This window comes from Zalophus californianus, chromosome 15 (genome assembly GCF_009762305.2).
Source record: "Zalophus californianus isolate mZalCal1 chromosome 15, mZalCal1.pri.v2, whole genome shotgun sequence".
In the NCBI taxonomy this organism is placed as follows: domain Eukaryota; kingdom Metazoa; phylum Chordata; class Mammalia; order Carnivora; family Otariidae; genus Zalophus; species Zalophus californianus.
In genome coordinates this window covers 52,534,544-52,560,929 of record NC_045609.1, presented here as the reverse complement: position 1 = coordinate 52,560,929, position 26,386 = coordinate 52,534,544, and the positions used below count along the sequence as shown (strand labels likewise).

The 26,386-nt window shown below is 39.8% G+C and overlaps 2 protein-coding genes across 14 annotated transcripts in view; both read right to left on the bottom strand.

The window, feature by feature from the left end:
• Positions 1 to 24,282, bottom strand: part of HECTD2 (HECT domain E3 ubiquitin protein ligase 2) — a 73,827-nt gene extending 49,545 nt beyond the window's left edge. For all 13 annotated transcript variants that reach the window (XR_004819649.1, XR_004819654.1, XR_004819656.1 and 10 more), the window contains exons 1-2: positions 24,049 to 24,282; positions 2,887 to 3,016 (exon numbers count right to left, since the gene is read on the bottom strand). Coding sequence is in view for 5 of the 13 variants with exons in the window: in XM_027596305.1 (XP_027452106.1) it covers positions 2,887 to 3,016; positions 24,049 to 24,186 (268 nt within the window). In the remaining 8 variants the exon portion in view is untranslated. The remainder of the gene's footprint in view (positions 1 to 2,886; positions 3,017 to 24,048) is intronic.
• On the bottom strand, positions 11,227 to 11,676 carry LOC118356326 (60S ribosomal protein L30). Its single transcript, XM_035724262.1, has one exon. It carries the CDS (start codon positions 11,619 to 11,621, stop codon positions 11,274 to 11,276), a length of 348 nt encoding a protein of 115 aa, XP_035580155.1. The 5' UTR covers positions 11,622 to 11,676; the 3' UTR covers positions 11,227 to 11,273.
• Positions 24,283 to 26,386: the final 2,104 nt, after the last annotated feature.

Below are 26,386 nucleotides of genomic sequence, written 5' to 3'. Positions count from 1 at the left end.
CAGGAATTTCCTCTATCTGTCAGATAGAGGAACAAGGGTTTTGTCACAAAATGTGGATTGAATTTTGGTTCTGACACTTAGCGGTGACCTCAGCCAAGTCATTTACCCTCTCTGAGCCTGTTTCCATACTTATAAAATGGTGTGATAAACAGAAACTAAGATCGCCCGCATAAGTCTCAGCTTTCTGGTGTTCCATCAGGATTACATTGCATTATATGACAAAAGGGACTGTGCAGATATAAATAATTAATTGGCTCACCTTAAAATAGGGAGATTATCCAGGTAGGCGAAACCTAATGACATGATACCTTTACAAGCAAAGAGTTTTCTCCCACTGGTTGCAAAAGACAAAGTCAGAGAGACTGGAAACATGAAGGGGATTCAACACAAGGGCTCCTGCTGTCAGCCTTAAAACCCAAAGCTACAATACAATACTCCAAGAGGGTCTTTGAGCAGAGGTGGCAGACTGTGTAAGTGGTCTCTTTAGGAGCTGAGAGCAGCCCTGGCTGATAGTCAGCAGGGATTCTGCCAGCAACCTGAAGATGCTGGGAGGAGGATTCTTCCCCAAGAGTCCAGCCCAGCCAACACCTTGTAAGACCCTGAGCAGAAAACCCAGCCACACTCACCAAGACCTCTGACTTAAAGAGCCATCAGCTAATAAATGGGTGTTGCTTTTAAACCATTAGGTTTGTGGTAATTTGTTATACAGCAATAGAAAACTAATACAACAGGGATTCTAATATCTATTCTATTTTATGTGATTGTTGCAAGGCTCAGATAAAGTAACGTATACACAAATAATACACAAACATAATTTACAGTTGTTATCTAGTTAACATGTCTAAAATATATATCATTTCTCTCAATTCCTCTCCCCATCAAATAGGCTCATTTTATTTCTTTAATGGTATCACAACTGCAGCTTTGTTTTGTTTTGTTGTGGGTTGGGGGGCTGACATAAAGGGCACTTGTGCCTCCTCGGAGTGAGACTGAGGGGAAAGAACATGTGTGTGTGTGTATGTGTGCACACTGAGTGCATAAATACAGGAGGAAAGAAGTTATCAAAGGCAAAGGTTGATAAATGAAATAAGGTAAATGCTAACCTGCAAAAGTTAGCACTAGCATGGAGTATCAACCGAAAATCTGTGTGAGAATAATTTATGCCACACACAGCTATGGACACAAGCAATTTACCAAAAACTATGTCCTTATACATTTCTAGGTTTGTTTTGTGTTGTTTGGGTACAGGGACATTTAAACCTTTGCAGATTTGTTTTGTTATAGGCCAGGGGAACTTAAAATTATGCAAGTAATTGATGTTTCCTGTGACAAAACAATACAGAGTTGTACAGAGAAATAAAGTATATTTATAATATATACCCAATTCTACTCTCCTGAGAAAACCATTAAACCGATTGGTGGGCATCCTTCCATACTTCTTTATACGCTCAAAGAAGTATAAAAGGTTTCCTTACTCTTAAAAACCTGGAGTCATATTCTACCTGTTATGTGTAACTTGTGTTTTTTATTTTACAACGTACTGTGGGCACTTCTCCTAGACACTTTATACACATATCACATTTTTCTTAATAGAGGCATAGTACTCTAAGTCACCCATTCATAAAAGTGCCAATTTTCACATTCCCTAGACAACATCACAGATATAAATCCTTTCATTCTCTGCAACCACAGAGGAAAATGTAAACTTCTTATTGTAATTTGTACTTCTCTAAAAACAAGTGAGATTGAGCATCCTTTCACATGTGTGAAAATCTGTGTGAGAATAATTTATGCCACACACAGCTATGGACACAAGCAATTTCTACATCCTTATACATTTGTGTGTGATTGCTCATATTTTTCCTCTTTTGATTAGTCTGTTCAGATCCTTTGCTTTTTCTTCATTGGAATGTTCATTTTACTGATTTATTAATAGTCTTTATGACCAAGCATATGTTTTTCACAGACTATGTATGACATTTGTAGGTGTTTATACTTTATGACTTTAAAAAATTCCTACGGAAGTTTTAAATTTTCTTATATACTGAAACTTGTCAATTTTTTATTTTATGGCTCTTGGCATTGTTATCATGCCAAGAGGTTTTTTATATAAATAACCTCCTGTGTTTTCTTCTAGTACTTTTGTAGTTTAAAAAAATCTCAAGTTACTATTTTCAACAGGTTAGCCAATCATCCTAATTCCATTTTTTGAATAACTGAATACCACTTATGTACTATATATTTTACTGGTCTATTTGGCTGTCTTTGCGGCAGTACTGCAATTATAATAGCTTTATAATATATGTACTACAGGGGAATGGGCTCCCTCATTATTTTTGCTTGCATCTTCTTGGACACTGATTCTTATGGATCACATAAAGCATCATTTTAATATCTCCAGCCCAAAACTGCTGAAAAATGTATTAAGTGTAGAGAGTAAACTGGGTATACCTGACATCTTGATGTTTTCCATCCTACGACCTTTTAGTCTTTTGATAAAGTCCTACAGTTTTCCTCATATGGGTTTAACTTACTTTCTTTTAGGTTTATTTCTAAGTATTTCATTATTTTTCCATCAAGTCTTCTAAGTGATTATTCCTCAAAGGAAATATACTGAATTTTCATATATTTGTATAGCGTCTGGCTGCATAACCAAATTCTATTATTCATGAGCTTTGTATCTCATTCATACCCTACCCTAGGTAACAGTCACCTAAAAATAACAATTTTGCTCCTTTCTGTAAATATTTATACAGCTTATTTCTTTTTCAGATTGTATTAATTAACTTCATCTACCAAAAAACTACTTTTTAATAGTTTGATAATATATTTTCAGCCAAAATACACAACGTGTACTTTTAATAATCATCATTATTATTATTTTACCATTCTTGATGTTAGGGAAAACAAGATGTGTAGGTGAACTTCTGTTTTCAGTGGCTTCTTTCTTCTGGTTAACAGTTGAAATGAAACTGCTAAAAGTGGAAATTTGGCCTTTGGATCCTCTGTCCAAACCCTAAAAACAGAAAAGTTAACATTGCAGCATGATTCCCACTAGCTATATTTAAACTATTTTATTGCAGAAATTCATAAACACTTGAACAGATTTTAATTTGATGATATTACAGATAAAATATATAACATTGACTTACCTTTCCTAGGATCAAATTGTTTTAAATATAAAATGAAAATAGTTGTTCCATGCCTACAAATTGATCAAGTTTGGAAATAGGGTATTAATAGTATCTTCCTTATAGGGTTACTGTGATGTCTCACTGAAATAAGCATATAAAGTGGCACAGCCCCTCGTATATTGTGCATGCTCCCCTCATGTTAACGGCTCTTTTAAATTTGTATTTATTTTTTTTAAGATTTATTTTATTTTATTTATTTGTCAGAAAGAAAGAGAGCACAAGCAGAGGGAGTGGCAGGCAGAGGGAGAAGCAGACTCTCCGCTGAGCAAGGAGCCCGATGCGGGACTCGATCCCAGGACCCCGAGATCATGACCTGAGCTGAAGGCAGACGCCCAAGTGACTGAGCCACCCAGGCGTCCCTTAAATTTGTATTTAGATAACACCATTTTTATGAGCTCCACAAATATTATTTTCAATAGTTAACATGCATGTGATACTTCACATGTTGATTCATTGGAGGTTTTCTTGTCTTTTGATGCAACTTCAACCGTTCAGGTAAAAAGATAAACCTTTTAGAGCTCATTTCTTTCTATGCATTGTGATTATACTTTGGGTGTACTAGGATTAAAAAAGATAATGCTAACGTAATAAAGGCCATAGGTGAAAAAGCCACAGCTAATATCATCCTAAATGGGGAAAAACTGACAGCTTTTCCTCTACGGTCAGGAACAAGACAGGGATGTCCACTCTCACCACTGTTATTTAACATAGTACTGGAAGCCCTAGCCTCAGCTATCAGACAACACAAAGAAATAAAAGGCATCCAAATCAGCAAAGAATTATTAAAACTTTCATTCTTTGCAGATGATATGATACTAAACATAAAAAAACCTGAAAGACTCCACCAAAAAATTGGGTAGAACTGAAAAATGAATTCAGTAAAGTCGCAGGATACAGAATCAATGTACAGAAATCTGTTGCATTTCTATACACCAATAGTGAAGCAGCAGAAAGAGAAATTAAGGAATTAATTCCACTTACAACTGTACCAAAAATAATAAGCTACCTAGGCATAAACCTAACCAAAGATGTGAAAGCCTGTACTCTGAAAATTATAAAACACTAATGAAAGAAATTGAAGATGACACAAAGAAATGGAAAGATATTCTATGCACATGGACTGGAAAAATAAATATTATTAAAATATCTATACTACCCAAAGCAATCTACATATTTAATGCAATCCCTACCAAAATATCAACAGCATTTTATTTATTTATTTATTTTTATTTATTTTTTAAGATTTTATTTATTTATTTGACAGAGAGAGACAGCGAGAGAGGGAACACAAGCAGGGGGAGTGGGAGAGGGAGAAGCAGGCTCCCCACTGAGCAGGGAGCCCGATGCGGGACTTGATCCCAGGACCCTGAGATCATGACCTGAGCCAAAGGCAGACACTTAACTGACTGAGCCACCCAGGTGCCCCCATTATTTATTTTTAAAGATTTTATTTATTTATTTGAGAGAGAATGAGATAGAGAGAGAGCATGAGAGGGGGGAGGGTCAGAGAGAGAAGCAGACTCCCTGCTGAGCAGGGAGGCTGATGCGGGCGGGACTCAATCCTGGGACTCCAGGATCATGACCTGAGCCGAAGGCAGTTGCTTAACCAACTGAGCCACCCAGGCGCCCCCTCCAGCATTTTTTTTTAAAGAGCTAGAACAAACAATCTTAAAATCTGTATGGAAACACAAAAGACCTTGAATACCCAAAGCAATCTTGCAAAAGCAAAGCAAAGCTGGAGGCATCACAATTCCAGACTTCAAGTTATATTACAAACCTGTAGTGATCAAGACAGTATGGTACTGGCACAGAAACAGATACATAGATCTCTGGAATAGAATCGAGAGATTCTATTTTGGGTCCAGAAATGGACCCACAACTATATGGTCAACTAACTTTCGACAAAGCAGGAAAGAATATCCAATGGAAAAAAGACAGTCTCTTCAACAAATGATGTTGGGAAAATTGGACAGCCACATGCAGAAGAATGAAACTGGACCACTTTCTTACATCATACACAAAAATAAATTAAAAATGGATGAAAGATCTAAATGTGAGACAGGAATCCATCCAAATCCTAGAGGAGAACACAGGCAGCAACCTCTTTGGCCTCGGCAGCAATTTCTTACTAGACACGTCTCAGGAGGCAAGGGAAACAACAGCAAAAATGAACTAGTGGGACTTCAACAAGATTAAAAGCTTCTGCACAGCAAAGGAAAGAATCAACAAAACTAAAAGGCAAGCTATGGAATGGGAGAAGATATCTGCAAATGACATATCTGATAAAGGGTTAGTACCCAAATCTATAAAGAACTTATAAAACTCAACACCCCAAAAATGAATAGTCCAATTAAAAATGGGCAGAAGACATGAATAGACATTTTTCCAAAGAAGACATACAGATGGCCAACAGACACATGAAAAGATGCTCAACATCACTTATGAAGGAAATGCAAATCAAAACTACAATGAGATATCCACTTATACCTCCAGAATGGCTAACATTAACAACACAAGAAACAAAGGTGTTGGCGAGGATGTGGAGAAAGGCAAACTCTCTTATACTGTTGGTGGGCATGCAAATTGGTGCAGCCACTGTGGAAAACAGTATAGAGAGTCCTCAAAAAGTTAAAAATAGAACTACCCTATGATCCATCAGTTACACTACAAGGTATTTACCCAAAGAATACAAAAATGCTAATTCAAAGGGATACACACACCCTTATGTTTATAGCAGCATTATCTACAATAGCCAAATTATGGAAAGAGCTCAAATGTCCAATGATTGATGAATGGATAAAGAAGATGTGGCATAGATACACACTGGAATATTACTCAGCCACAAAAAAGAGTGAAAGCTTGCCATTTTCAACAACGTGGATAGAGCTTGAGAGTATTATCCTAAGTGAAGTAAGTTAGTCAGAGAAAGACAAATATCATTTGATTTCACTCACGTGGAATTTTGAAGCAAAACAAATGAACAAAGGGAAAGAGAGAGAGAGAGAGAGACTCTTAACTATAGAGAAAAAATTAATGGTTACCAGAAGGGAGATGGGTGAGGGGATGGGTTTGGGTTAAATAGGTGATGGGAGGAGAAAAGATAATGCTAAGCACTTAGGGATCCACAGGTGCATGTAGCAGTGCAATCTTCCTATAGCACAGAATCTATCCATTAACACACATTCCACAAAAATAATAACTGTAAAGTCCACAGTATGTAGTTCATCTGTATTTTATAATTATAAATAAAATATTACCAGGGCAATATTCAATTATAGAGCTACCTCAGGGTTTATTCTCAGCTCTGGCTCTTTCCAGTTTACTGATGCTTAATAGAATATAACTTCCTCCTTAATATTCACTCCCTTACTCTAAAGGTAATTTCTTTGCTTTCACAATAGTTTCTTTTTCCTCTCCTCCTTCCTAACCCACTGAACTGATTTCCATTTGCCTTTTCAGAATTACCTCATATACCATAGAGCAAAAACATTTACGATTACCAAGGATTGACTCTCTCACATTTCCTACTCTCTTGGGGGTGGAGGGGCACCTGATTCATTCTCATAGGGCCACAAGTAGAAATTCTGCTTGCGTACTGACTAGATTTAGGCTCAGTGAAGACATTAATATTTCTGTTAGGATTAGCCTACATGATCCAGCCTATTAGACATACTGCCTAACTAAAACAAAGTACTCTAATAGATGTAGGGTATGAATCTGGTTTCAGAATCATAAACAGTATCATCTAGGGTCTTGTACAAAACCTACAACATAATGAGTGGCTCAACAAATGACTATTCCTATGATAAAAGCATAGTAAAACAAATCACTTACTGAGTACTTGCTATAGGCTTGGTGCTATATTAAATGCCTTAATATACCATTCTTATGAGATATGTATTTATATCCCACTTTATGAATAAGGAATACCAAGCCCAAGTTCACAGAGCTGGTAAGTAGGAATTCAAACTGTGAATGACCCTCAAGTCTGTACCCTTAAACCACCATATATTAAAGTCTCTCAATATAGTAGCTATCACTTATTAGGAGTTAATCCTGTGACAGTAGGTATGTTACACATATCAGCTTGTTTCCACAACAACCCTTTGTGGCTATTATCTTCTCGACTTTTACAGATATATGCTGAATGAAATTCGGTAGCTTTAGGAGCAAGCAGAGGAAATCGAAATAAGGAGAAAAACTAAGTGTATTTTAAGGAAATGATGTCCTTGCAATCTAGGAACGACTCAATATTTTATTTTCCTACTTCTTCCTCTACCCTTCCTCCATAAAAGAAGGTCCCAAAGAACATTGCTTAGTTCACTTGTGGAATCTCTGAATAATAAAAAATAACAAGTAACTGATTCAATCAAATCCTTTCAGCAGCTATCAATTCTAATCTCTAATAGATTTATAATACAGATTGCTGAAGAGAGAGAGAACGGGAGAAAGAGATAAGACAGTGATATCCAATATTTTTTCTGATAAATTACATAATTTGTATAATCTTGGTAAATTATAGCAATACACTCAAATTCACAGAACAACACAAAATGTTGATTAGGAAAATAAAATCAAAATAAACCATACATTTGAAAAAGTAAATCAATCTTACTATAAATATTAGGACACTTAAATAAAAATTTTATTAACTACTAGGACCAAGTTTGCTTACTTGTATGTTTTGTTCTATAGAACATCTTAAATACTAGTGGGAACAAATTTGATGCACTATATATTTCGTTTATACATAGTAATTAATAAAAATAATCGATTTGTGAAATGAGATCAATGAATGGCCTCTTAGGAATGGAGCTATGCTGACTTAGCTTTAAATATCTTCAATAATTTAGTATACCAAGGGCGGTTTTTGTTTTTTTCACTGTGAACTGTCAAAGACAGTTAACTATTATCTAAGACTGTGCAACAATAGGATTTAGGGAGCAGTGTGGTTGAAACAGAGAATCAGAAAGGGAGAATGGCCCAGTGAGATGAGACTGGAAAGACAGGCAGGGACCATATCCTGAAGCCCTCAAGCTATGGAGTAGAGATGATATGCTGGATGGAAGGCGAAAGGGAAAAATCACTGAGGACATCTAAGCAGGGAGTGACATGATCATATCTGTACCTAGCAAAATTACTCTGTTAGCAGTGTAGGGAAGAGGCTAGAGGGAATAAAGTTTAGTTTAGAAGCTAAACCGGGCCTTGGAGGACCTTTGTATCAGAGGAAATAAAGTCTGAACCAAAACAGGGGATGAAGAGTCATGGAAGGCTGGGCCAAAGAAATGGCAAAATGTAGTAACAGCTACTTTAGTTCCAAATGTGAAGCATAATGAGAATCACAGAACCCTTCCATAACTTACAAAATAAATAAATAACATAAAATGCTTTATTTCAAAGTTCAGGAGAACAGGCATACTTTGACACCTCACCATAAACAAGAGGGTGTATGATTTAAGAATATGTAAAAACTTGAAAATTCCAGACTGGGTTTTATAAGACAATGATTTTGTGAGTGACCAGAAAAGGAATCAATGCTTGCTAGGCAAAAGCATGTTTCTCATGCCAAAATAATGGATTTTTTTCCTAACTGACAGGGTTATCATGATGCCACAGTTATGTAGCAACTGTTATGCAAAACTAATATAAGGACAGAACTATGGGAAACAGAGGCATACCTCCTTTTATTACTGTTTATCGCATTCTACAGACACAGCATTTTTACAAACTGAAGGTTTTGGAAACCCAGGGTCAAGAGGTCTATCAGCACCACTTTTCCAAAGCATTTGCTTACTTTGTGTTTCTGTGTCACATTTTGATAATTCATGCAGTATTTCAAACTTTTCCATCATTATTATTATGGTGATCTATAATCAGCGATCTTTGATGTTACTATTATAATTGTTTTGGGGCACCACAAACCACACCCATATAAGATGGCAAACTTATCTGATGAATGTGTGTGTTCTGACTGCTTCATGGACCGGCTATTCGCCCCTCTCTCTCCTCCATGGGTCTCCCTAGTCCCTGAGACACAACAATATTTTTAATTTTTTATTGTTATGTTAATCACCATATATTACATAATTTGTTTTGGTGTACTGTTCCATGATTCATTGTTTGTTCATAACACCGAGTGCTCCATGCAGAATGTGCCCTCCTCAATACCCATCACCAGGCTAACCCATCCCCCCACCCTCGACACAACAATATTGAAATGAGGCCAACTAATAACCCTACAATTGCCTCTAAGTATTCATGTGAAACAAGAGTTGCGTATCTCTCACTTTATATCAAAAGCTAGAAGTGATTCAGCTTAGGGAAGAAGATATGCTGATGTATGAAATAAGCTGAAAACTAGGCCTCTTGCACCAAACAGCCAAGTTGCGAATACAAAGGAAAAGTTCGTGAAGGAAGTTAAAAGTGCTACTCCAGTGAACACACAAATGATAAGAAAACAAAACAGCCTTACTGCTGATACAGAGAAAGTCTGAGGGGTCTGGATAGAGGATCAAACCAGCCACAACATTTCCTTAAGCCAAAACCTAATCCAGAGCAAGACCCTAACTCTCTGCAATTCTATGAAGGCTGGGAGAAGTGAGGAAGCTACAGAAAAGTTGGAAGCCAGTAGAAGTTGCTTCATGAGGTTTAAAGGAAGGAGCCATCTCCATTACAAAAGTGCAAGGGAAGCAGCAAATGCTGATATAGAAGCTGTAGCAAGTAATCCAGAAGATTTAGCTAAGTTAACTCATGAAGGCGGCTGCACTAAACAACAGGTTTTTCAGTGCTATTTCAGACAAAACAGACTTCTATTGGAAGATGATTCATCTAAAACTTTCGTAGAAAGGAGAAGTAAATACCTGGTTTCAAAAAATAGGCTGATTCCTTTCTAGGGGCTAAGGCAGCTGGTGATTCTAAGTTGAGGCCAATGCTTGTTGACCATTTTGAAAATTCTAGGGCCCTTAAAAATTATGCTAGATCTACTCTGCCTGTGCTCTGTAAATGGAATAATAAAGCCTAGGTGACAGCACATCTGTTTACAACATGGTTTACTGAGTATTTTAAGCCCACTGTGGAGACCTATTGATCAAAAAAAAAAGATGCCTTTCAAAATATTACTGCTCATTGACAATGCACCTGGTCACCCGGGAACTCTGATGGAGATGTACAATGAACTGAATGTTGTCTTCATGCCAGCTAACACAACATCCATTCTGCAGCTCATGGATCGAGGAGTCACTTTGATTTCTAAGTCATATTTAAAACATACATTTCATGAGGCTGTAGCTGCCCTAGATAGGAATTCCTCTGATGAACCTGGGCAATGTCAAATGAAAACTTCTGGAAAGGATTCACCATTCTACATGCCATTCAGAACATCTGTGACACATGGGAAGAGGTCAAAATAGCAATATTCACGGAAGTTTGGAAGAAGTGGATTCCAACGCTCCTGGATGACTTTAAGGGGTTTATGACTGTGGAGGAAGTAACTGCTAATGTGGTAGAAACAGCAAGAGAACTAGAATTAGAAGTGGAGTCTCAGATGTGCCTGAACTGCTACAATCACACCATAAAACTTTAACAGATGAGGCGTTGCTCCTTACGGATGGGCAAAGAAAGTGGTTTCTTGAGATAGAATCTAGTCCTGGTGAAGACTGTTGAAATGTCAAGAGGATGTAGATTAGTACATAAACTTAGTTGATAAAACAGAGGCAGGGTTTTAGATGATTGACTTCAATTTGGAACGAAGTTCTACTGTGGGTAAAATGCTATCAAAAAACATCACATGCTGCAGAGAAATCATTTGTGAAAGGGAGAGTCAATTGATGCAACACCCTTCATTGTTTTAAGAAACAACCACAGTCACCCCATCAGCCTTCATCAGCCACCACCCTGATCATTCAGCAGCTATTAACATCAAGGCGAGACCCTCCACCAGCAAAAAATTATGACTCACTGAATGCTCCGATGGTGGTCAGCATTTTTTAACAATAAAGTATTTTTTTTGTTGTTTTTTTTTGTTTGTTTGTTTTTAAAACAAGCTGTGGCCAGTTTTATTAAAGAAAAATTATGCGTGATTTACTTTTCACCAGTCTGTTCTGGCATGCTTCGAATGATATCAGAATCACCTGGATCAATGATAGCCAATGTGCATACTCTGTAGTATTTCCCACATGCTGTGCCCAATTCAATATTATTGCCACTGTAGTGATGGACACCAGTTTTGGCCAACATGGCATAGTATTCTATTTCAGATTTCCTCAAGGCTGGGCAGTTGTTGGCGAGGATGACCAGTTTCGCTTTGCCATGTCTGATCATTTTCAGAGTCTGCTTGTACCCCAGCACGTACTTTCCACTTTTCATAACAAGCTGGAGCCTGGAGTTGATCGACTCCAGCGACTTTTTCGTCTTCTTTGCAGCCACCATCTTCCTGCCTTAGATGCGGGACGGCCCCAACCTAAAACCAGCAGCCAAAATGGCCGGGAGACCAACAATAAAGTATTTTTAAGTTAAGGTATGTACATTGTATTTTCGGATATTAGGCTTTTATACACTTACTATGCTATAGTATAGTATCAACATAATTTCATATGCAGTGGGAAATCAAAAAGTTTTGATTTGACTCACTTTATTGTGATATTTGTTTGACTGCTGCAGTGGTCTGAACTAAACCTGCAGTATCTCTGAGGTACGTATGATATGAGCTGACAAAGAAGATAAAGGATCAGTGGCCAAGGAGATATGAAATCCAGAAAAGGTGATGTGTTAAAAACGAAGGGAGGATCAACTTTCAAGAAAAAAAGTGGTCAATGATGTTAAACAATGGAGAGTGGTTAGGTCAAAAATGTGCCTACTTGAATGAACAACTGTGAAATCTTGGGGACACTGGAGACAACAGATTCAGGGGAATGGTGGTGGCAGATACTATATGAACTGGACTAGTGAATGAGTGGGAAGTTAGGAAGTGGAGGCAACGAGCAGGGATTGCTCTGTCCAGAAGCTTTACAGAAGGGGAGAAAGGCCAGTGGCTGGAAGGGTACAAAGGTTTGAGGGAAGATACACTGAGCATGTTTCATGGCTGCGAAATCCAATGTTTGCTTCTGTGGTTCCCAAAGCATTACTGCTATTCTTTGTGCAGGAACAGCCACAGATGGGAGCAGAGATAGGCACTCAACCAAAGGGCAGCCATCTGTAGCCTGAGTGGCTACCCATTAGGTGGCCTGGCATAAAGGGCCTTGATGCTTCCTAGTATATACTCAGGAGGAGGTCTTTCCAGATTTTAGATGAAGGAATATGGAGGGGCACCTGGGTGGCTCAGCCGTTAAGTGTCTGCCTTCGGCTCGGGTCATGATCCCAGGGTCCTGGGATCGAGCCCCACGTCGGGCTCCCCGCTCTGTGGGAGGCCTGCTTCTCCCTCTCCCACTCCCCCTGCTTGTGTTCCCTTTCTCGCTATGTCTCTCTCTGTCAAATAAATAAATAAATAAATAAAATCTATAAATAAATAAATTAGAGCTCAAAAAAAAAAAAAAAAGATGAAGGAATATGAAGGAAAAGAAAAAGTGTGCCGGCCAAGAGTGAGAGAACAGCAGAGGCACAGACAGCAGCCAATCTCTGTTCCAGTCTGCTGTCTGGTTCTGATCTATGCGTATGTATTATTCCAATAAATCCCCCTTTTTCCTAAGGGAGGCTTATATGGCCCAGCTTTCTGTTCCTTGTAATCAAAAAACCTTAAACATGGAAAAAAATCTTTGGTCTACTAAGTCTCTTGTTTTAAGATGGCTATGTTCTTGATACTTTATACTTGAAATGACATGAAACAAATCATGGACAATTTCAGAGGCAAATGGTACACTACAGATTAATAAAAGTTAACTCACAAAATAGCCCTTGCCCCACACTAGCTTGTACAAGAGAAATCTTATATATAACCTCATACTTTCACAAGAAAAACAGGGCAGCATGTTGTACCATGGTAAACTAAAAATTAGAGAATCAACTCAAGAAGTTATTGGGTATTGGGTGCCTGGGTGGCTCAGTTGGTTAAGTGACTGCCTTAAGCTCAGGTCATGATCCTGGAGTCCCGGGATCGAGTCCCACATCGGGCTCCCTGCTCAGCGGGGAGTCTGCTTCTCCCTCTGAACCTCTTCCCTCTCGTGCTCTCTATCTCTCATTCTCTCTCTCTCAAATAAATAAATAAAATCTTTAAAAAAAAAAGAAGTTATTGGGTATTGACATCAAACATCAGACTAAATTAAAGTTTAGAGAACATTTCTTTATGAGTCTTCTATAAGAATTGGATCTATCACAATTATTACATCTGGTTTCCTGAGGAGTTTTGAAAATGCAATCTAGGAGTCCTACAGCAGGAGAACACCAAGGATGAAGTTCTGGAGGGTGGCCAGACAAAAGCAGTGGGCTGGGCGTGTTAAAGAACAAAGTGTAGCAGGCTACCCAACCAGCTGTTACAGACTGAAGATAAGCACAAATAGGGAACACGGGGGGAAAAAACATCAAGAACTCATTGAGGAAAAAAAACTCAAAATATTTAAACCTGGCATAATAAATAATAGACTTAACTCTAGGCAGAGGCTACCATGGATTCAATAAACAACAAAAAAAATTTATTTAGTAATGACATAACTAATCAAAGATCATATTTCACAAGTACCTAACATGGACCTCAATGGTCTCTTGGACTACTTATAATCACAAATAATTTCAAAAAATATAAATAAATACTTAGAGTATCTGCTCTGCTATTGTTAACATATAATATTGTCAACCTCATTTTAACTCTTTATACAAATTCCTGTTTTCAACCTTTACTGAGGAACAAACTACACTTGAGTGAAATTTCTGATTTTTTTAATCATATTTTTCATCAGGTGCTAATAAGAAGGATATTTGTGGTTTTCCATGATAGCTTTTGTACTTAATACCAAGTTCTATCATATTCAAGATTCTGGCAAAATTTACCTTGCTCATCCTCTATTCCCCAAAAGCTGCTATAGAAGATAAAACATTTTTGTTCACATTCTAAACCAATCACTGATAAAAGAATAAAATGCTGGCTCTGTCCCATCATGAAACACCTTTTAAAGCCATAATATCTCACTACCTTAGGGTCTTTGAATTAAAATATTTTAAACTGAATTCCTATATCTACAAAAGTCATTATTCATAACATATTTTAAACATATTTAACTAGTTTTGTGAACAAGCTGGGAAATGCTTGCATTTTAAACTGTATCAAATGAAAATTAATATTACATTCTAGCTATTTAGGTCAACTGGGAGAAGTTTTACTTACTGAAGAGACAAACACTACAGATGGTGAGGTCAGCTCTGTGGTGAGGGCAGCTCTGGATGCAAAGCTGCCACAGGGATCCAATCAACAGGACATGTTAAACTGTGTTCAGTACCTTCTATTTGAGAGGTAGATAATGTATTTTAGAAAGTGCTCCATACAATAAATAATGATTGGGCATTCTAAAATGTTCAATAACACTTGGTTAGTTGGAAAATACACTTTTGTAGAATACTTGTCATCAATAATGCCAAATAAAAAGCAAACAAAGGGGGCGCCTAAGTGGCTCAGTCGTTAAGCGTTTGCCTTCGGCTCAGGTCATGGTCCCAGGGTCCTGGTATCGAGCCCCACATCGGGCTCCCTGCTCTTCAGGAAGCCTGCTTCTCCCTCTCCCACTCCCCCTGCTTGTGTTCCCTCTCTTGCTGTGTCTCTGTCAAATAAATAAATAAATAAAATCTTTTTTTTAAAAAAAAAGCAAACAAAGGAAATGCAACATATGTTATAGTAGTGGTTTTCAAACCTTCTGGTCTCAGGATCCCTTTACACTCAAAAATTGTTGCACGTTTCAATTCCTTTTAAGATAACAATAAACCCATTTATGGAAAATATATTTTCTCAAACAACAACAAAAAAGTCTTAGTGAGAAGAGTGGCATTTACATTTTTCAAATCTATTTTTTAACATCTGGTTTCACAGAGGACAGCTGGATTCTTCTCTCTGCCTCTGTGTTCAGTCTGTCACAACACCAAGTCATGTACCCTTCAGAAAACTGCACACGACTCTCAGGAGAGTGAGCGGGAACGAGACAAGACAAATAACATCTCAGTATCATGGAAGTCGTTCTGACCTCATGGACCTCTATAAGGATGTGGAAGGGAAGAACACTTTGAGGCCTGCTACAATAGGGATAAACAATAATTAAAACTAAGAACGGATTTAAGAAATCTTGGGAGGACAAGAGGACACCATCCAGATCCGCACTGTCTAGTACGGCCATTTGTGAAGGGGGCTGCAGAACACTCGAAACACGCTAATACCGACAGATACCTAGCAAGGGTAAAATACACAGTTTTCAAAGACGTAGTACGAAAGAGAGGTGAAGTAGTTTAGTTCAGCCAATGTCTATACTGATTAAATATTGAAATAGTAAATTTCTGGGTATGCTGAGCTAAATAAAATATATTATTAAAAGTAAGTTTACCTCTTTATTTTGATTCTTTTTGATGTGGCTATTAGAAAATTTTAAATTACATATGTGGTTTGCATTATATTTCTCCTGGGCAGAGCTGATATAGACAGAAGAAAACATATTTTCCCAAACTAGATCCAATACAGCACACAATCTCAGGAAAAAGAACAGAATTATAATTCTGATTCAGAACATCCCTACATCATTTTTGGAAGAAGGGATCTGTTGGAAAGGTAGTGAATTTAAATGGGGTATAAAATACTCTATAGCCAAAGAATAAAAGATATCTGAATGAATAAAAACTGAGTGTCTTGCTTTGGTAATTTCTGATATATATATATATATATATATATCGATATATATAGATAAATATATAAATAAATATACCATAGCAATCTATACTTTGGGCCATATACCTCACTGAAATATATTTTTCAAATCCAAAAATAAATATTCCAGCAACAAGTTAAGAGCTCCTAATATAATGCATAACGCATGTATCATTCAGTATCAATGAGTCCAGAAACTACCTATAATGCCTAGGAAAACCACTTTGCAAAGAGTGTCTTCCTGTGGTATTGAGCAAAGGCTACTGTGTCAAATGACAGGTGAACAAACGTACATTTATATGTTTTAAGTTAAAATAAAAAACATTTAAGATAGTCTCCTTTGCCAACATTTAAGATAGTCTGCTTTACCAACTTTTTATAGAAACTGACCTAAATTACCAGGTAGGGCCATATCAGATGAGAGGCCTCAACTGTATTTAGTCTACAAAGGAGACTATTTTAGGCCCTGTTACTGGGTAAAGATACTTTGTTTTTCTTTTTTGTATGTCTTTTCAGGGTTCCCTATTAGGATGCTGGGTTATAAGATCAGAAGGGCTAACTTTGCTTGACAGCCTTCTTTTAAGATGTGAAAAGTTAGCTACCTGCAAGGTGTGAACTTCCCTCCCAAACTAAGTAGCACCAGTCCAAGTGGAATTGCTTTCTTTAAGTGATATAAGCCACCTCTTTTAAAGGAGACTAGGAAATAAGGATGTGGATTCTGAAACAAAATTCTGACACTAAAAAGTCACAATGCAATTAATCTTATAAATTACTGAAAACTAACCCTACTTAATATAAAAGAAATGTTAGTCCTGAAACAGAAAATTCAGTGTTCACTCATCAGGAAGGCACGGTGGTATAGGAGATTTTATTCACTTATTTTACAGCATAGGAAGAGAAAAAAAACTGCATCAACAGATTATTGTTACACAGTAAAATACTACTTTTAAAATGTATGATTTGATGCAATCACAATTCCTCAACCAATTTGCTGTTCTTTAATAAAAACGTGGATAAAAACCAAGTTAATTTGAAATAGAGCTTTCTTTTTTTTTAAGATTTTATTTATTTATCTGACAGAGAGATAGAGAGAGAAGTAGGCAGAGAAGCAGGCAGAGGGAGAGGGAGAAGCAGGCTTCCCACTGAACAGGGACCCCGATGCGGGACTCGATCCCAGGACCCTGGGATCATGACCTGAGCCGAAGGCAGCTGCTTAACTGACTGAGCCACCCACGCACCCCAAAATAGAGCTTTCTTTAATGACTAGGCTCAGACTTCAGATAGACTTTTCAATTCAGTTGAATTAGTAAAATTTCAATAAGTTCTATTTTTAAAAGGCATATTTGTCTACTACAATCATTCCCCAAAATATGTTTTTGACTACTTACCAAAATGTCACTAAGTTACAAATATCAACTTAGGAACAACTGATTCTTCATATAAGGCTTAGCAGTCTAACAGTTTTGCAATGCAAGAAGGAATTCTTCACCCATAAACTCATACTAGAAACAAAACAAAAACAGGAGAAAAAGTAGGGAAATCAAAGCTTCCCAGAGCTTTCTCAGCTCCACCCACCTCCTCACTTGTCTTCTGTTGATCTTTCTCTATTCTCTCTTCCTCAACTCAAACTAAAAATAAGCAAGTTAATTTCCAAACACTATGCCAAAATAACCTGCTACTCTGGCAGGATAACACTAGCTGTACCCTTTTTTTGAAGCTATTCTTTTCCTCTTCAAAAAGAAATTCCTATGAACCCTGGCATACACCAGCCCTGAAGAGTTCAGAGAATGCATAACGTCCTTTTGTTCAGTGTGTGTGTGTGTGTGTGTGTGTGTGTGTGTGTGTGGCATGCATGTGCACACACACAGCGTAGGAAAGGAGAAGGAAGATGGGGTGGTACAGGACTGGAAGCTTGATATAGAGGCTTATGAAAGAAAGTACCAGAGCCACAGGACAGAATTAAAAAGGCAGGCTGGCTTACAAACAGCTTTCCAGCTACAGATGTTGGTTTGCAAATAACACTAATAACAATAACAACAACAACAACAACAACATCATCCAACATTTACTGAGCACTCACTTTGTCCAGGCTCTTTCCTAAATGCTTTATGTGTATTAATTTAGTCTTCTCACTTACGTTATGAGGAGGGTTCAGTATCATATAGGGCACTTTTGGAGGTTCCCTGGTTCACAACTTACAATGACCACTTTTCTCCAATTGTTACATACAGTCAAATTCCTTGTGTCCTAACATCCTGAATTAGTTATGCATAAGAGAATAAGCAGGCAGCAACATAATGGCTATGCAGTTAAAAAAAAATTGACAAACAGACTTTACAACCCATTCAAAATTAGAGACACCCTGGATATGTATTTATATAGCTATCACCCCTCCTTTTTATGTCTCAAGACTCTCAGATTATTTTTCTTTAATGAGATTGCTTTATTTTACATAGAAAATTCATTCCTTCATACCATCATTAAAACTGACACTATCAGATATCGTAGAACAGATTTTCTCCTTCATAATAGTTCCATCTCTGGTTAACAAAATTTTGAACAAATTTGTCACTAGACCACATCCTCTTTTCAAAAAAGAACAAATATTGCTATAGGTGCAGGTTCTTTGAACCACATTGCCCTGATCATAGATACAGTATATGGGAAGAGCATGGGTTTCTGAGCCAGAAACGTCTCAATTTTCAATGAAGCTCTGCTCCTTACTCGTCATTTTACCCTTCGGCAAGGAACAGGTAACCTGACTCATACTCCTTTTCTGTGAGATAAGAATACCTTCCTCAGCATCGTAGTGGTTGTTGTGATTGTTTTTGGTTACAATCTGACTAAACAAGAGATACAGGGAAGATGCTTAGCATAGAGTTCGTATTCAAATACTAGTTACTAGTTATATTACTTAAACGATATTAAGCATATACATATATGATGCATTTTTATAATAACTGTGGTTTATTAATTGCACCATAACCTTCACTCTTTCTTGTCTCACCTCTTGATTAGAACACAATGGACAAAGGGCATAGGAGTCTCCATGTATGAGATTGTTCCAAACACCTAGATGGGCAGGGTTTACGTGAGTTCACACACACGTTTATTTGGAATGCTATCGGCTGGATTGCCTTTTGATGTAAACATTTTTCTCTGAGATAACTTGTCTGAAAACTGCAGAATCCTTTTCTGTATCAATCTTCCTTCTTTTCCATTCTGCTGTCTAATAAGGTTTCACATCATGTGTTCTTTCATCCCTTCCCATTATCACATGGCTACCACCTGAGTGGATGCACCTGTTTATCTTGGGTACCACCTTCAAAGCTCCTTCTTTGCACTCTTCCTTCTCCCCCTCCAGGCTAACTACCACTAATCACTACCATGGATTTCATTATTTCGCTCCTCTATTTAAGCAACTCCAGTGGCTTCCACTAACCACAGGAAAAAAAAAGTCCATACTTCTGTGCCTAGTGATCTGGCTCCAGCGCCCAGGCAATCTTACCTCCCACAAGTTCCCAGCACGCTTCCATTGGGCTCACTGTATTACTCTCTGATGCTTTTCCTTAAGCCTTGTTCATGTTGTTTTCCCCATTGGATTACTTATCCCACTTTCTTTTGCCCATCCAGAGCCTATCATCCTTCAATGGCCAGCCGGCTTAAATAATTACCTTTACTTCAAGGCCTTTCTTCACAGTTCTGCACACATTGATTTCCTTTCTCTGGTCTCCTATAGCGCAAATTGTTTCTATGGCTCACTGTGACTTACACATATTGCTTTGCTTTGTTATGTTTCCATGTGTTAGTCTTGCTTCCTCTGAGGCAGAAATTTTCTTAAACCATGTTTTTGTGTTTTCTGTAGCATGGAGCCCAAAGCTAAACATAATAGATGTTCAATAACTGGTAGTTACATTTTGGCTAGTGGCTTCACCAAGCTCATTTATACACACCTGACACAATGTATATGAACTTCTCATTCTTGCTACCGACTTCCTGCCAAATCCTCTCTACAAACTTTATGCTTTCCCTCAAAACCCTCCCCTCAGCTTCCACCTACTTGACAAGTCTTCTGGCCTTCATTGTGGGCAAACTTCCCTTTGAAATCCTAAACTGATTTCCTCCACTTCCCTTCATCTCCCTGACTTAATTAAATCTAGCTCTTGCTTAAACCCATTTCATTCCTTGCTATCCTATCCTGTGGAGAACTTCCTCCCTTTTCCTGTTCACCTGATTTAAATGTTGAAGTAGACAGTCAAACTTATCCTCACTTGCTACTATTGTTTCTTCTTCTTTTTAAAAAATTTTTATTGTTATGTTAATCACCACACTTTTTTTTTTAAGGATTTTATTTATTTATTTTATTTGAGAGAGAGAGACAGCACAGGTGCTTGCGTGAGCCGCGGGAGAGAGATGGAGACAGAGAATCTCAAGCAGACTCCACACTAGAGCCCCAGGCAGGGCTTGATCTCACAACCCTGAGATCATGACCTGAGCCGAAACCAAGAGTCGGACACTTAACAGACTGAGCCACTATGATTTCTGCTCTTCCCTTGACCATTTTCTTCTTCCCTACTCACCATTTTTTTCTAACTTCAGTATTATATCAGCAACTAATTCCACTCCAATTTGTCAACCTCAGTAAATTCAATGTTCACACCAGTACCCCTTTGTATCCATGTCCTGTTTCCAATTCCTTAGTCTCCTCAACTCTGTGGACTTGCATCACCTCTCCACCGCAGCAAGGCCAAACCATGCACCCTGATGGTTTTCTGAGGTCTCTATCTTGAGCCTCTTGAGCATCTCTAACTAGAACCACTTTAACCAACATTTCTCTGTTCCCCCCACCACCCTTGATTTCTGCTGTGCCTCATTGACTTAATCCATAACTTTCACCAGTCCATTTCAAATGCTGCTCCATAAACTTGAAGAAATGTAGTTAAAACACAGATTTCACGACGCTCTTAATTTAGTACATAAAGCATGAATTTTCAATCAGCTATATTTGAAAATTTAAAAGTCTGCGCCCCATCCACAGAAATTGATTTAACTGGTTTGCAATTGAAACTGGACAATGATGGCTCTAAAAGGTCCCCAGGTGATTCTACTGTGCATCAAAATTTGAAAATCGGTGCTCTGAGGTGAGATCTGGGAATCAGGATTTTAAAGTGCTACCAGGGAAACTCTGGTCACTCAGGTTCGAGACCACTGTGTTAGGCACTTCCTGGCTAGAATAGACTTCCTTCACACTTAGGTGGTCTTAGGATCAATCACTTTAGGGCTGCTTTTTCCAGCACCCTCAATCCCACCCCTGCATATTTTTTTTTTTTTTTAAGATTTTGTTTATTTATTTGACAGAGAGAGACACAGCGAGAGAGTGAACACAAGCAGGGGGAGTGGGAGAGGGAGAAGCAGGCTTCCCTCGGAGCAGGGAGCCCAATGTGGGGCTGGATCCCAGGACTCCGGAATCATGACCTGAGCCAAAGGCAGGTGCTTAACGACTGAGCCACCCAGGCGCCGCCGTCCCTGCGTATTTCTTTACACTTCCAGGTTATAGTCCCAACTCTTCAAGCTTACTTAGGGTCATCATAACTTGGCCATCTATTTATTCTAGGGAGCTGTCCCTCTAAATTATTTCCAAACTCCCATAAAAATGTAATAGAATGATTTTTGGAAAAAGCCAATAATGTAGGGTTACATTAATTGAGTCATAAACTCAGTCTACATAGAACTGTTCACCTGGGGCAAAAAGAATCACTAAAGTGGCCCAAAGAAAAAGTTATTGATGGCAGTCAGGTTCCTAAGCAAACCTCCAGAAGCTTCATCTAACCCACAGTGGAGGCTGAAAAACAACCAAACAGGCCACAAACTGTCTTTCCCTGTCCTTCCACATCAAGACCTTCCCCCACCTGCTGGTGAACTCAGATATCATCCCAGCTCTCCTGCCCTCTGGAGGACCAAATACATATTTTCTTCAAAGGTTTTAAAAAATTTACTGAACTCTATTCCAGTTTGACTAGTAGTAAAAGTCCATAATCCTTTATTCACACTTCTGAAATCCTATAGACTATTAGAACTGAAAAGTTTTTGTAACTCATATGGTGACAAAACATGTACCTGACCTGAACTCTTGACAATTCAACCTGATCTGAACCATTTATACTTGTCTGACTTTACCTCTCTTAGTGAGAACACACATACATTTCACTGCAGAACTACTGATATGATTGATTATGAAGAACTGGCCAGGACCTCACTGTGGATATTATATATGACATATATACCGAATTGCCTTTCTAAAATCTGAAAAAGTCTGGATTCCAAAACTCTAAACTCCAAGGGTTTTGGGAAACAGTCCGTAGACCTGGGTCCATACTATATTAATTTCTCCAAGTTTTTATTCCAAATCTTCAATTTTTCAGTTACACTGAGATAAATATGTTTGGGGAAGGGTGCTCACTTGAGGACCTAAACCCAATCATATAACTGTTTCTTATAAGCATATGCATTCATTGTTTTAAACAACTGATTTAGGAATGAACTTTTATTTATTTTTCTTAAAGATTTTATTTATTTGACAGAAAGAGACACAGCAAGAGAAGGAACACAAGCAGGGGGAGTGGGAGAGGGAGAAGCAGGCTTCCTGTGGAGCAGGGCTTGATCCCAGGACCCAGTGATCATGACCTGAGCCATAGGCAGATGCTTAACGATTGAGCCACCCAGGAGCCCTGGAATGAACTTTTAAAACACTGTCTTTTTGCAAGTTAAGAACATCCTGGATAAACTCTGAAAGCCTAGGGTACCAACACAAGAACTGGGTCTGCAAGCAGTTGGGTGACAAATTCCTTCAAAGCATTTCCCAAAGTGATTCCTAACCACACACAACTCCAATTTACCACTCAACTGTAGCTATATTTTAATATGTGTGTCATTTTATTATTGTCCACACTTTGCTGCACTGATTTAATGATCAGAGCTTGTTCTAACAATTTCCAGTTATTACAGTCCCTAGACATTTTTAAAAAACCTACAGAATCAAAACATTATTCCTAACACTTTAAAGAGTGAGCTATTTTAGTAACTTCTTAGTCATTTAAGAGGGAGGTTTTAAGAAATGAATTGCAAGTAGGAATAAAGAAAATGTATCATGTTCTCTAAACTTTTACTATTTTGTCAAGCACAGATGCATGACAAGTCATGGCCTTTAAATGTACCAAAGCAAACTTTCAAAAAGTATTTAAATGTTATATCAAATAAAAATCTCATAAATCAGATATTAATTTTTGTGTGTGTGCTCCAAAGTAACCAGAGTCGTAACCACCAGTAAAAACAGGGAAGGGGGGGCGGCTGTCCCATTACATCATCTGGCAATATGTAGTTTGAAGCCTTAGAGCGCTCTCCAAATAATCCTTAAGAAAATCCAGCTGGGAAATCATCCCTGTCAAGCTTAGATAACTTGAGTTTAAATAAAAGGTTAAAAAAGCTTCCCCACCTTACGTCACATATCTGTACCATATGAAAAATAAAACCATCACTGAGGCATCTACCTCCCACTATCCTGACAGCAACGGAAAGGTCACAATTAAGTGGAACTCGCCGCACAGACTGTTCAATCCGAGGGGGGAAGGGAAAGAAAAGCGAAGAGAAGGGGGGGAATCCCCGCGCCCCAAAGGCAGGTAGGCACCTCCGTGGAAAACCCATTCCCCTCTGCCTGACACCTTGCCCTCACCCAACAGATGATAACGTCGACTCCAAGACGCCGGTCGTTTCTTTAGAGAAGGTGGGCCCCCCCAAACCAGACAATAACCGAGAACAGGCAGCGGACGCGGCCACCCCAACATTTCCCGATTGTGGAAGGTGCAGCTCGAGAAGTGTCCGCGGCTGTCCACGAGGCACACTCCACTGCAGCCCGGGGAAGAACGGCCTGGGCGCATCTCCGCGGGAGGCCCCGGGGGTCACCGGGCGCCCCCTGCCTTCCCTCCCGACGCCCGCCGTCGGGGCGCCGCGCTGCCCCCGCCCGGCACCTACCGCAGCAGCTCCGGCGCCCGCCGACACGATGGGCGGCAGCTTCTCGCGCTCAGGCTCCTTCCCTTTCTTCTCGTCCGGAGCTGCCGCTGCCACCTCCGGCGGCGCGGCGGGCGAGGGCACCCGACCCGCTTCACTCATGTCGGGCCGGGCGGCGGGAGCGCAAGGCGGCGGCGGCGGCGGCGGCGGCCGGGCTGCTGCTGGGGTTGGCGCTGCTGCCGCCGCGGCCGCGAGAGGGCTCTGGGCCGCCGCTTCCAACCGCCGCCGCCGCGCCGCCCCCGCGCCCGCGCCCGCGCCCGGCCCCGCGCGCGAGCCCGGATGCCCCGCCCTGCCGTCGCCCCCGCGCGCGCCCGGCCCTCGGCCGCCGCTCCCCGCAGCCCCCGCCCGCCTCTCGCCTCGGCCGCCCCCGCCCCACTCCGCGCTCGCGGATGGCGGGTCGCGGCGCCAGCCGCTGCCAGCCTCGCCGCCCCCGAGGTCTGGGAGAGGAGGCGCAGCAGCCGACGTCGGGCGGCCATGTTTGCCGACTGTCGCCAGACAGGGCGAGGAGGGGTCTGCACTAGAGGGTCTAGACTGAGGGGACAAGGCGAGGCCTGCAGAGAGGGTCGGGCCGGGAGTGAGAGGGCCCGAGTGGTGCTAGTTAGAGCGGGGCGGGCGCGGCAACATCCCCTGCACGGACGGCCCTGGCCTGGGGCGTCCAGACCCGTGGGACTGGGCTGGTGGCCTTTTACCCCCTAGAGCCCACAAAACCGTGTGCCTTGGGGTCACTGCTTGTCCCTGCCATCCCTGCCCGCCGCCTGCTCCAGGAGAGGCGGTCTCGAGCCTGCGCATCTCAGGCGACAGCCTGGCCTTTCTTAGCCGACCGATCCTTTCCAGATGCCCTGAGGGCCCCCACCTACAAAGGAAAAACCTGGGGGGGTGGGGAAGTGAGACGTCGTGGGCTCCACCTTCTCCACCACAGGGACGGCCAGGCCACACTTTCCATTCCTGTTCCTTTCGTCCCCCCTTTGACTGCCAAATCCGCCTCTCCCTTCCCGTCCCCACGCGCCTACATCTCGCTCTCTCCTTGCATCTCTTTCCTGCCTCCTATCCTTGCTTTTGTTCCTTTCCTTTTATAAGTTACAGATGGACGGACTCACTCCGCTGTTGCTCAGACTCATATTCCTTAATGTCAGATCATTAATATGGGTAAGAACTAACAAACTGGAGAGGAAAGCTTTTAATCATAATATTAACACCACCCCCCACCTCACCCCGCGAAGCCACACAATTTCCTTTCCTTTCTTGTCGCCCCCTCCTTTTCCTTTTCTCAGTCTACTGGAGCAGTGGAGACACCTGCAGATCTAAGAGAAGGGAGAGAGTAGGAACGCGCTGTATCGCCTATTAAAAATAGGGAATTTCTCGACATTCAAGTCTTCAGATTTCTAGGCTGTGGTTTTGTTATTTTATTTGAGGTTGAGTGAATTTTCAAATCGAGGATACCCAGATCCAAATGTAAGAACCAAAAATATATCTGAAACAAAGCCGAAGATGATGTTTGGGTTATCTGTTGTTTTTCATAATTCAGAATTATTAAAGTGCACGGTGAGATGAGGTTGCATGTTTTTCAAACCCAGAATTTGTAGCAAGCAGATCTGAAGCAACCAATGTAATGAATATAACAATTAGTGTTCAATTTCTGTTATAAATTCTGACTTTCATTTATAGAAAAGCTTTCTAGTTTTAATATAGTTGCTGTCATCACCTATTTAAATGTTAATTAGTAAAAGGTATGGAGTAAGTGCCATATAGTCAGGAAAAAGTATTTCTGTGCTAAATAGCCTTGGAGGGAAATGATGTATACAGACATTACTTTGAAGCATTCTTCTATTTTTCTTGAATTTTTCAGGATTTTCTTTCCTTCTTAAACCTCTGAAATACTCATCCTATAGAGAGGAACCTACAATCACATCCTACTTTTAGCAGGTCAGCTTGCTGATCTTCTGATATGGCAACAACTCAAATGTTGTTTTAGAAAGGGAAGCCTTTATTTTAACTACAATTCAAAATACTCTGTGCTGCCAAGCTAGGTTGTTAGAACGAATACTGGGGGGAGAAGGGGGAGAAGTATCCCCTTTCTTACTGTTTTCAACTAGATTTAGTAATTTGTGATAAAAATGCTTGGATGAAAAACCACTCGAATTACATGCCTTATGCTTTCTCTTTTCATGTGTGAGACTAAATAAAAGTGTGTCTGTACATGTAGTCACATTCAATAGAACAAAATGCCTAAATATTGGCAAAGCAAGGCAAGTCAGAAATTTTAATTTCTGCTACTGCACCAGTATAGTTAATCCATTTCTAA

Bases quoted from the DNA above. Each gene is read 5' to 3' on its own strand.
- LOC118356326 (XM_035724262.1), bottom strand. From the start codon at position 11,621: ATGGTGGCTGCAAAGAAGACGAAAAAGTCGCTGGAGTCGATCAACTCC.